Here is an 11745-nt window from a genome sequence, read left to right as displayed (position 1 = left end):
GGTGGAGGGGACATGGAGAATTCCCGCAGGGACCTGGCTCCGGGCCAGATCTTCCCTGGTCCTGCCTCTGTCATGGGAAACCACAAGGTCTCCCTCCCTGGCCCAGTAGCTGCCATGAGGCAGGGGACTGAATCAGATGGAGATGACCCTGCCTTGGGGGCCCCCAGTGCACTCTTGGGGCCCCCTGTCCTTGCTCTGAGCGTTTGGTCTTCTGTGTATGTCCCCACACCCATGCAAGTGTCTTCCCCTCCTTCTGGATCCGTTGAATGAATGAATGCGTGAATGAAAGCCGAGAGAAGCCAGTGAACAGAAACAGAAACCTGTTTTTCTTTTTCTTCTTCCTTTCCTCCTTTCCTTCTAAGATTTCATTTATTTATTTGATAGGGAGAGACAGAGAGAGGGAACACAAGCAGGGGGAGTGCGAGAGGGAGCCGCAGCTTCCCATTGAGCAGGGAGCCCCACGCAGGGCTTGATCACAGGACCCCAGGATCAAGACCTGAGCCAAAGGAAGATGCTTAATGACTGAGTCCCCCAGGTGCCCCTTAAAAATAAAATCTTCAAAAAAATAAATAAAACTGATTTTTAAGTAGAAGTATGTATATCGTTATGGTAAACAAAATAAAATTTATTTAAAAAGAAAGATCCACTGACTACCAGATGGAGAGCATATCGGGATAAAAGACCACGGCAGGAGTTCTGACCAGAGGCGAGGTGGCTGAGCCGGGATGTCACAGGAAGGAAGCTGTCAGGGAAGTGGGCCGTCAGGCCGGGGGTTTGGAGAGTTTGAGGTGCCCATGGCAGAGGTGGGCGCCTACCTGGGAGGCTCGTGGGTAAGGCAGGAGGTTCTCAGCGTCAGCTGAGAAGAAGAACCACACCACGTGAGCAAAGCTCTAAGAACAAAATTCCTCCCCCGACAGGGAGCCTGGAGTCCTGAGGAAACCACTGTGCTTGCTTCTGGAATGCACTCAGAGGTCTCATGTTCAAGGCCCCTTGCTCCCCAACTCAGATGGGTCAGGAAGAGTTTAGGAGAGAATCAGGGGAAGGGGAGGTGGGGGAAGGCACAAGATGGCCGCTGACACCGCCTTACCAGCCTGCTTCTGAACCAGCCCCCTCAACCCCCAAGGCAGGGCCAGTCAACTCCAGTCAGGGATGAGACCACAGACGTCGGGTTCCTCTTCTGCGAGATGAGGGCATCGGCACATTCCGTGGCGCGTGCAACCAGGTGTCAGGGACCCTCCTGCCTCCCCTCCCCTCCCGTGCCCCATCTGATTTTTCCCAGACTCTTCCTTCACACAAGAGCTTCCGGGCCAGAGGAACTGAAGTTTGGGTGGGGGTCAGGGTGGAGATTGTTCCCTCTTCGTGACCCTCTTCCTTCTGTGTGGACGTTGTCAGACCCAGTTGGGGATTCTCTTCCCGTTTGTGATTCCCTCTGGGGCTGGGAGACCCTCATTGTCCTTCCCTCCCAATAAACCCACAGAGGAAGTAGGGAGCCTAGAGGGACGCAGGGAACACGGATGGGGGTTGAGTGGTGGCCTTCTGTGATGTCTACCCTCTTGCTTAGACACTCCATCCCCTCTCTCCAAAACGGGCCTTGCCTGGCCTGGAGGACAGTGCCTGCTCCTGGCCCAGCCTCCCAAGCAGTTCCCAAGATGCCAGGGTTAATCTTATCCAAACACCAGGCTCTGGGGCCTCGCAGCCTCCTCACAGAGCTCCTGGTCTCCACTTAGACCCCAAGTAGCCCGGCCCCAAGGGTGTCAGGCTCAGCGGCCCCAGGGCCCGGTCCCAGGGCCCAGGGACAGCTGGGATGGCGGGGCTGGGTCCTGCTTTGTTCTGGTGATCTCGTTGCTGGCCCGTTGGTCCCCACCAGTCGTGGCTCTCGGACCCCTGGTGGGGGAGGGGTTGAGGCAGATAAGGAGGAAGGCCAGGCCTCTTCTACTTCCCTCCACTCCTTCCTCCTCCAAGGGTGTCCTCCCCGACCACAGCTTCCATTTGTCTCGCTCACTGGCATTCAGGATCCCCCACGCTGGCCCTTTTATTACCCCAGTCCAACCCACAGGCTCTTGTTTCCAGAATAGGGTGGCCTGGAGCTTTTCTCAAAGATCCCCCTGGCCTGAGCACTTTCACCACCACCTCCCAGCCCTGGGGGCTTCTGGAATCTTCTTAACCCCCACCGATGCCTCCAGAGAGCCCCTTCGTGTTCACTGTCTGCAGTGGCATCTTGCCAAGGCTACTTGGATGGTTTTCTACTTTTTACGCATACAGTTAGCCGGCTCGCTCAGGCCCTCTTCATTCGTTCAACACTTTAGGAAACCCGGCACCGTCTTTGAGCCTGTGAATGTCGGGGTGAGTGAGACACACAGCTCATCTGCCCGCAGGGGTCTAGACTCGCGGGTTCAGAGGCTGAACACTGAGGCAGGGGCTGGGGGCCCCTCCGTTCCACCCTGCCTGCCTCGCCAACGCAGGGCCACAGCCCACTGTGAGCAAGTTCAAGGGAACTGGGATGCCCTCTGGGGTAAAGGCGGGGGCTCAGGGCCCAGAGTGAGGCATAGAGGGGGTTGGGTGGCCTGTGTGGGAGCAGGCGGGGTGGTGGTGCCTCAGCCGGGAACAGAGAAGACTGGGCAGCCTCTGGGCCTCAGCTCCATTTTCGGGGCAAATGGGGGCCTGGGAGGGCCTGGGCAGTCCTTCAGAGGCTCCCCTGGAGGCCTGGGGGGCGGGGCAGGCTGTAGGCAGGCTGCCTGCCCTCCCCACTTTCTGGAACCTGGAGCTCTTGCTTGCCCTGGAGCTCAGCTTCCTTCAGAGGGAAAGAGGGTCTGGGGTCAGCCCCAGGGCCAGCCTCAGGCAGGGTGACGGGTTGTGCTGGGAGGCGGGGAAGTGGGGCGCGGGGGCAAATTGAGACGGCCGGCCCGGTCGCTCCCCCTGGTTAATGTGCACCCACCTCACTGGGTCAGCTCAGGCCGGTTGGTTTGTGGGGGGCAGTGCCGGCCCGCTGGGCCCTGCCTGCTCCTGACACCCAGGGCAAGTCCAGGCCCAGCACCTTCCATGCTGGTGGCTCTGACCTGTCCCACCTGGGAGGAGCCCTCACCGCCCGGGACCTGCGATGGACACCTGGGCCTCAGGAGGAAGGTGACTCCCCCTTCGGGGCTGTCATACAAGTGTCCAGAGGGGTGCCCCCAGGGTGGATGGCTTCACAAAGTCCTGTCTCCTACCCAGGGTCCTGCCCTCCCTTCTCACCTGTGTTTTCCTCCTCATCACACAAGACTGTGTCAGCAAGACCTGGGGCCACTTGGCTGCCCCATTGTTAATGCAGGTCTCCTGGCCACATCCCCACCCAGGACAGGCCCAGGCCTGCCCCATGCGGCCAGCCCACTGCCCCCTACCAGGAGTCCAAATACACCTGTTTGCCTTTGGTCCTCTGCCCGGGATGGAAGAGCTCCTGACCCTGCCCACCTCTCCCCAACTCTCACCTTCCTCCCCCTGCAAGTGTGGGTCCCGGAGTGGGGGTGGGATGGAGAGCCAGCCCCGCCCTCGGCTCTGCAGGGGGCCTGGCCTGTTTGCTCCAGGTCGACCCCCCCAGAGTGGGGCGCGGGGTGGGGGGGTCCTCCAGACATGGAAAGTGATTTGGGGATGCTGGGGGGCGGCCTCTCCCGTGGAACAGGGATGTACTGAGGCGGGGAGTGGGAGGCTCCCAAGGTCTGAGCTTCTGCCCATCCCCCCATCACATTCCTGGCTGGGGGGACACTTGGAGGGTGGAGGGCGGAAAAGGTGGCCTGTCCGAAGGCTGGAGGCTGCCTCCTTGCTTTCAGAAGGTGCTGTCCCCAGACTCAAGCATGAAGTGGTTTCCGGGGGCTTCTCAGCTCAAATGTGGGGGGGGGGTCAGAGGACACGAGGAGCCTGTTTGGAGAGCTTGGGTCATGGGGGCAAAGTCACAAAGAAATAGGACCACTCACTAGACGTGGGGGGCTGGGGGGTGGGGCGTTCTGCAAAATGTGAATGGGGTCTGCGGTTAGCAGGGTCACCCATCTGCCGCCTCCGTTTGCGGGCTTACAGGGGAGTGTCCTTATTCGAAGGAAATAGACGCCAGTGTATTTAGTGCTACGGGCATCAGGTCAGCAACTTACCGGGAAATGGTGTGAAATCTATTTAGATTGGGATTACATTGAATTTATAAATAAATATAAGGTAAATGAACACCTTTGTTAAAAAGCCACCCGGCTAAGGGCCAGAGCAGTGGTGGATGCGAGGGATAAGCGGCAGGTGCGTGCTTTCTCCACACTCCCTGATGCTGCGGGCTGAGCGCGCACACGCCAAGCCCAGGGACCCAGCCCCTTCAGAAAAGCCTCCCCGTGGGGCGCCTGGGTGGCTCAGTGGGTTAAAGACTCTGCCTTCATCTCAGGTCATAATCCCAGGATCCTGGGATCGAGTCCCGCATCGGGCTCTCTGCTCAGTGGGGAGCCTGCTTCCCCCTCTCTCTCTGCCTGCCTCTGCCTACTTGTGATCTTTCTCTCTGTCAAATAAAAAAATAAAATCTTTAAAAAAAAAAGAAGAGCCTCCCCGCCGCTTTCGCTACACATTGGAAGCATGTGGGGACCCTTAAAAATGCTACTATCCAGGCCCCACCCCACCCACCCCCCTTTGGCCAGAGCTGGAGGCTGACCCTGTGGGTCCCTGGAGAAGGCCTCTGCTGGGCACTGTAGAGAGGAAGGCTGGTGGGTGGTGGGGAGGGGAGGGGAGGGAGGAGTCGCCGGGGGGGGGCGGTGAAGAGAGTCTCAGCCGAGGGCCGACCTCCTCAGCCTGCTGTCGGGGGTGGGGGGGTGGGGGGGGGCTGCTGGCTTTGGGCTCGGGGGAAGGCCCCACCCCGCTGGCCCAGCAGTGTGCGCGCCCTCCCGAAATATTTGGAATAATTAGCAAGTGAAAGCCGCAAGTTAGCACTGGGAAGGCCAGGCTGGCCTAGCGCCAGACTTGAGAGAAGGGAAAGAAAGGGGCTTCGGGAGGAAGGGGTCTGTGGAGGCTGGGCAGGGCTGTGCGAGAGACAGTGCCCATTTGTGCCCCGTGTGTGGAAGGGGGCTGGGTGGAGAAGTGGGCGCCAGACAAAGCTGGGGTGTTGGGAGGGAAAGGTGCCGCTGTGTGTTCTGGGGCCACTTGGCTGCCCCATTGTTAATGCAGGTCTCCTGGCCACATCCCCACCCCACACACACTTCCTGTGCCTTGGTTTCCCCCTCAGGACTCTGGTCCCTCCCGGAGCACACCTGCTGGTGTGAGCGAGGGGGGAAGCAGGGTCTGGGCACCTTGACTTCCCCAGTGGCCTTCCCTCTCCTCCAGCCTGCCCTGGGCCTGGGAGGGAAGGCACAAGGCTTGGTGAGCACGCGCCAGGCTGGGGCTCTCTGGCTTCACACCCTGTCCCTCCAGGAGATGACCGAGGGAGGGTGGTGCTGGAGACAGGCCTGGGCCGGGACCGCACACTCAAGACAGGCGAGCCCGGGCAGGCCCTGGCGGTCAGGGACACGTGAGCTGGGCCCTGGGCTGGCTCGGCCCCTGCGAGTCCCCAGGGTCAGGGAGGGGGCTGTGTCTCCTTTGTCGCCCACTCCCTAGGGCTGAGGGTGCCATTCTCCCCATTGTGCAGATGGAGGTGCTGAGGCCCCAGGCTGGAGGGGACCCCAGGGGGCTGCCTCTCAGCCCCTTTCTCCCTGGGGACACAGAAGTCATGGGGAGTTCATCGGAGGGGGACTCCTGAGGTCTTCGGCGCCCCCCATCTTCCTCCCAGCCATTCCCACACTGGCCCTAAAGTTGCAAGCAGGCCCATTTTCAGATTTTTAAACATTTTATTTTTAAAAATGTGTTTATTGTAAATAACTTTCCATGAAAAAGGTTAAATTGCCCCACAGGGCAGGAGGGTGGCTGCGGGACGGGGACGGAGGGGCTCCGGGTAGAGGGAGACTCGCCCCCCCCAGTAAATACAGGCGAGGATGCCGGCGATCCCCGCCTTCCTGGTCCCAGAGGTTCTAGCAAGCTCTGCATCCCTCCCTGTTAAGCCTCGGCTATCGCTACACTCACTACATTAGTCTGTCTGTCCTCTGCTGCCCCTGCCCCCAACCCCCCAGAAGCCCAACTCCCCGCTGCGCTCTGCCTCAGGTCAGGCTCAAAGATTAGGGATTTAGGCTCCCTGCCCCAGCTCCAGGGATGGGGCCAAGAGAAGACCCCAGGGGCCTTAGAAAACCTCCTTGCCCTCCGGGCTCCCCGACCCCATTCTGTGTGGGCCCTCTGCCCCCTCCCCCCAGCCCCACCCCGCCCCCACCCTTCCCCAGCCCCAGGGAGGCTTTGCCGGGAGAGGCCTCCAGGGGGTTAATTTGCTGTCACCTAATTAGCATTTGTTGTACCTGGGAACTTTCTCTGGATAGAGACCTGGGGAGGACAGCGGGAGAGGGAGAGGCGTCGAAGCTGAGGTGCCCTGGGGCGGGCCCTGTACTGTTGCTCCCCAGCTTGGCCAGGTCCCCTCCAGGTGCAGCTCCCACAGGGCAGGGCCCTGAGCCCTTTGCCGGGGGCTGGCGAGAGGAGGAGCCATGAAACACTGTGTGTATGGGGGGGGCGAGAGGGGGGCCGGGGAGGCAGCAATTCTGGACCTGGGTCCCCCCCTCCCCTGTTCTCAGCCTCCGGGGCCAGAATCTGAGGGCAGCCCAGGCTGGGGGCCGTGGGGCCTCGTGGGGCCAGCCTCGGGAGACCTGGCCCAGCCCCCGCCGGGGCAGTAGGGTGTCCCCAGGGGCCTGTGCTGGGGGGCAGTCTGGGCCCTGACCTGGGCACTGTCCGGAGGTGGGGCGGGGCCCGGCCTCTTACAAGAAGGCGCCCACGCTGGCCCAGTCCTGCAGGTCGGCCGCCAGGGTGGCGTCCCCGGCCTCGAAGAGGGGCTCCGGGGGCAGGCAGCCACTGCCGCTCTCGTCCCAGGGGTGCTGCAGGAAGGACGTGGCCAGGAAGGTCTCGTCGAAGTCCAGGCTGTCGGCGGCCTGCTCCCCCGGAGGCCCCCAGGTGGCGGGGCAGTCGATGTGGCGGCCGTGGACGGTGAGGTCCACGTCCCCGTGCGAGGCGGGGCTCAGCGGCGGGCTCAGCTCCAAGGCCTCCAGCGCGCCCAGCTCGCCGCCCAGGGCGCCGGCCTCGAAGATCGCCTCCCAGTCAAAGTTGCCTTTGAGGGGCTCCAGCTCGCCCTGCTCCTCCTGGGTCAGCAGCAGGGTGCTGGGGGCCCGCGGGACCTTGGCCACCCGCTTGGGCAGCGGCTGTTTGCGCTTATGGCCGAGCCTGCCCTCGCCCGCCCCCCAGCCCGCCTCCCCCGTGGCCTCCTCGAACTCCCGCAGCAGCTGCTGGGCCTCGGTGTTGACGGTCAGCGGCCCGGCCCACGGGGCGGCGCGGGGCTCCTGCGAGGCCTGGCGGGCAAAGGCCGGGTGGATGTGGACCGGGGGCAGACGCCGCTTCTTGAAGGCCCCGCTGAGCAGCCGCTCGGCGTACTGGGGGTCGATGCGCCAGAAGCCCCCCTTGCCCGGCTCGTCCTTCTCCCGGGGTACTTTGATGAAGCACTTGTTCAGGGAGAGGTTGTGGCGGATGGAATTCTGGGCGCAGGGGGAGAGGAGAGAAAGAGGTCGCTGGGTGAGTGGGAAGGGCCGGCGATGGGGGGCAACGGGCGCTCCTGGCCACACGGGAGGAGGGACGGACGCACCGCTCTGACCAGTGGCCCTGGGACACCAGCCACTGGGCACCGGGAGCCGGGAGTGCTGTCGGGGCTTTTGTTCCCTGTTGCTGGGATATCTGCCTGCTCAGTCATCCGAGTCCTGAGCCGCGGGGTGGCTCGCGCCGTGCCACCCCACCCTGCCCTCCCTCCCTTACCCCACCGCTTGCGGCCTCTGGCCAAAGGCCTCAGCTCCCCCAGGGCCTGGACGGCCATCTCACTCAGCCTGGGCCTGGCGGGCCCTCTCTGTTTGTGAAGTGAGTGGGTGGGTTGAGGCAGGGGTGCGGGGGACGGGGCTAGCGGGGGCGGGGGGTGAGGGTGTGTGCTCCGAGCGTGTAGGGATGAAGTGTGGGGGGACCTGATGACTTTTCCTTGTTTGTTGAGCCGGCTACCTGCCCGCCTGGGCCCTCGCCCGCATGGCCCCCTCCTCCCACCCAGGCTCTGAGGCCACAGTTGATGATTACCCAGCCTAGAGGCCCTGAACTCCACAGGTTTCGGGGAGGGTGGGGGCTGGGGGTGTCTCTGCTTTCTCACTGAGGGTACAAATGGCGCTTGCCCCAGCGTCAGGGCCCACACAAATGTGGAAGAGTCTGGGACTGCCATTCTGCGGTCTGCTCCCTGCGGGTGCCCCCCGGGAAAAGTCCGGATGTTCTGGGGCCTCCGTCCCTAAGTAGCCCCTGATTCTGATGGCGGCAGACTCGCGTCTGCGTGGCCTCAGATCACCATCCTGCCTTGTTCATTCCTGGGGGCATCGTCTTTTCAAACCATGCTGGCGGACAGGGTTTTAGAGCCCAGAAGGCAGGGTGGGTGGGTGGGTCGCGCCCCCTGGCAAGGCTGGGATGTTTACATGGAGGCTCCGGCCCCTTGGCTGCTCTGTGCCAGGTTCCGGAGACTTGGAACACGAAGCCAGTGCGGCAGGGAGAGCCCCTGTGGAAAGCACCTGGCTCAGGTAATTGTCCCCCCAGGGAGGCTGACTGAGAAGAGGGGGAGGACGGGAGGCAGGAAACTGGGGAGGAGTTGGGGTGGGGGGCTGGGGCAGCAGCTTTACTTTAGGAAGGCCCCATAGATCCTCTGCTGGGACACAGCTGGCCTTCACACCCCACTGCCTCTCCCCAGCCCCAACCTCCACCAGCCCACTGAAACAAGACAGGATGCAGAGCCTGGCAGGGGCGATGCTCCAGCATCCGATTCTGAGTCGGGCCTGGACAAGTGACCTTGGGCGGGGCGGTGTCTAGGAACTCGAGGACTTGGGACAAAAATGTGTCCCTTAGTCCATCATCCTCTTAGGGGACCATGTGCACACACGGTCTGGCCCTGGCCTCTGGGCTGGGTCTACTGGATGAGTGACAGGTGCTTCCCCCATGAATTTTGGGGTCTGCATCCTTTCTAAAGCCCTTTAAATAGCCTCCCTCTCCTCCCTTTCTGATGTCAAAGGAGGGACAGTTCTAAGCCCTAGGCTCCCTTGAGGTCCTTCCTCGATGGCCTTCCTCCCCTGGGCCTTGGCTGCACCAAGCCTACTTGGCGAGCGGACCTGGAACCTGAGTCCAGTCCACCCTGGCATGGGGAAGGAGGAGGGGAGCGGGGAGGGAGCGGCCACCACCCGCGCCTCCCCTACCTGCCAGGTGGGATCAGCGTGGCGGAAGTAGCAGAAGTTGTCCGTGATCCACTTGTAGATGGCCGACAGGGTGATCTTGGTGGCCTTGCTGGCCTGCATGGCCATGCAGATGAGCGTGGCGTAAGAGTAAGGTGGCTTCACATTCGGGTTGGTGGCGTAATCCACGTCGTCGGGGGGCGGGGCCTGCAACCCCGGGGGCGCGCTCCGCGACGTGCACGACGATGTGGGCTTACCAGGAGTGTGCGGCTGCCCCAGGCAGGCTGGATCGGCCGCCAGGGGGGACCCCGGCGCGGCCGAGCCTGGCACCTGGTGGTAGCCGTGGGGGTCGGTGCCCCCCGGCGGCAGGGCGGGGGCCTTGGCGTTGAGAATGGAGAATTCCTGCAGCCACTGCAGGCTGGTCAGGCTGTCATCCAGGGCATCGGGCTCCTCCAGACAGCCCTCTGGCCCGGCCTCCTCCGTCGCCCCTGCACCCGAGAGGCGAAGCCAGCTCTCCGCCATGTCTGCGGGGACTCTCCGAGGGGGCGGTCAACATCCACGGGCTGAGCCGGGGGTAGCGCGCCGCGCTCTCTAGCTCTCTGACTCCCGCGGCTCCAGTTACAGGGCCTCCCGGACGCGCGCTTCCATCCCGCGGCGACCAGGGGGTCGTCTCCTCCGAATATGAATGCGGTATCTGCTGGGGAGGACCACAGCGGGAGCTGAGCGCTCTCCCCCACCCCCGAGGGGAGCGTGTGTGCGAGGCGGAGGCTCCCCGAAAATCGTCCCCGCTGCTGGGGAGGATCTGTTCTGGCCGAGGTCTGAGAGACAGAAGCAGTGCCGGGGTGGGGGTCCTACCCCCACTGGGCCCGTCTCTCCTTTCTCTCCGAGGTTTTAGAAGAGACTTTGGTAGCTAAAGGAGGGGAGAGCGAAGGGGCCTCTGAGGCTATCACCTTCTCCTCCAGAGCAGGAAATCAGCCCCCCTCCCCTCAACAAGTGGAAATGGGGCGAGGGAGTCCGGGAAGGCAGTATCACCGGGCGGCGGACAGGGAGGTCGTCTGGTCTTTGAAAAGAGGTATTAGGATGGGGGATAATAGGGAAGGAAGGAAACAGGATAGGAGTTATAGGGGGGCGAGAAGTAAGTGTCCCCCAAACTCAGATGTCATTCCCGGGTCCACCACTTCCGTCGAGGGCGGATGGGAGAGCGGGCTGGTACGGACACCCTCCCTTCCCGCGGCCACTGCCGTCTCAGTCCCTTACCTGGCTCAAAGCGCAGCTCGGGCCAAAGGAAGGTTCTGGAAGAAGTTCCTTCCACCCCCCGCGGCTCTCTGTTCCCAGCTCGAGGGCCCCGCCAGCGCCTCTTGTCGCCCCCCCCGCTCGACGGCGCCTCTCTGAGCTCCGGTGGCCCCCGGACCGGCATTAAGTAGCCGCTGCAAAGGCTTCTTCTGCTGTCATGGCGACGCTCCGCCCCCATAAACAGCTTCCGCTGCTCCTATTGGTCAGCACGTTTCCAAGGAGACCGCGGGCTCTAGCCACTCTCTCGGGCGGTAACTCTCCTGGAACTCCCTCCTTCTGCCGCCCTCTCCCGCGCCACCCAGCCCCCTACCCGCCACCGCGTCCCGGGTCCGCGCATTCCCGCCCGAGGGCCCCGCGCAGGGCTCGGAGAGGCGCGCGGCTCCCGCCCGAGGCGCAGGGCACGCCCGCGAGTCGTTTGCCCCCGCCGCCGCCCTCCCGGCCTCGCTCCCTTCCGTCCCGGCTGCTCCGGGGCGGCCCAGACTGGGAGCGGGTTCGGGCTCGGGCACCGTGTGCTTGGGGTTTCCTTTCCTCTCCTTTGGGCTCACGTTCCTTTGCCCCTTCCCACCCTCCCGACCCCGAGCGTCGTCTCAGTGCCCGCAGGCAGGCCCGACTCTCCGATGCCACCTGCCGCTCGCGTCCGCCGCCGGGGCTGCACCGATCCCAGACGCCCCGAGGCGGGTAGGGTTTCCCGGTAAGCGTTTCCTTCCCCAGCCCTGTACTCAGCAAGGCTCCCGGAAGCTGACTTTCCAGAGGGTTCTGCGGAAGGGCTCTCCCTCCTTTTCAGATAGCGGAGGAAACTGAGCGGGTGAGTGACACTCAGAGAAGCCACGGACTCGCCGAATTTTCTTCGCAGGGTCATTTGCCCCGTCAGTGTCACCAACTTTTTAAGTGGCAGGGACTAGGGGTGGGGGGACACCAGGGGCCTCCTCGTCCCTTTCCCTGCGTCCCTCCCGCCGCCAGCTTTCGGGCTCTTCAATTATTGAGGAGCTGCAGTGGCAGAAGTTATCCAGTTCAAGGGTGAGGGTAGGGTGAGGGCTCCTTACTCACGCCTCTGCCCAGAAGCAGGAGGGCGGGGTGGGAAGCCTGTGCCCCGGTGGGTGGGCGGGGGGCACGTCAACTCCCACCTCCCAGCCGGGAGCATGGCTTTCCCGAC

The 11745-nt window shown here is 63.2% G+C and overlaps 1 protein-coding gene across 2 annotated transcripts; it reads right to left on the bottom strand.

The window, feature by feature from the left end:
* Positions 1-6325: 6325 nt before the first annotated feature.
* Positions 6326-10672, bottom strand: FOXJ1 (forkhead box J1). 2 transcript variants are annotated; one of them, XM_044250336.1, is made up of 3 exons: positions 10557-10672; positions 9324-10209; positions 6326-7592 (listed from the first exon to the last, which is right to left on the bottom strand). In XM_044250336.1, exons 2-3 carry the CDS (start codon positions 9819-9821, stop codon positions 6825-6827), a joined length of 1266 nt encoding a protein of 421 aa, XP_044106271.1. In that variant the 5' UTR covers positions 9822-10209; positions 10557-10672; the 3' UTR covers positions 6326-6824. The 2 variants fall into 2 exon arrangements, with proteins under 2 accessions (XP_044106271.1, XP_044106272.1); XM_044250337.1 differs by having other exon boundaries at positions 9324-9993.
* Positions 10673-11745: the final 1073 nt, after the last annotated feature.

The sequence above is a fragment of the Neovison vison genome, chromosome 5 (assembly GCF_020171115.1).
Source record: "Neovison vison isolate M4711 chromosome 5, ASM_NN_V1, whole genome shotgun sequence".
Lineage (NCBI taxonomy): Eukaryota > Metazoa > Chordata > Mammalia > Carnivora > Mustelidae > Neogale > Neogale vison.
The sequence above is the reverse complement of the archived record's forward strand: the minus strand, read 5'-3'. Positions and strand labels throughout refer to the sequence as shown.

Bases quoted from the DNA above. Each gene is read 5' to 3' on its own strand.
- FOXJ1 (XM_044250336.1), bottom strand. From the start codon at position 9,821: ATGGCGGAGAGCTGGCTTCGCCTCTCGGGTGCAGGGGCGACGGAGGAG. The intron at 7,593-9,323 runs GTAGGGGAGGCG...CCCTGCGCCCAG, and splicing joins ACGCTGATCCCACCTGGCAG to AATTCCATCCGCCACAACCT.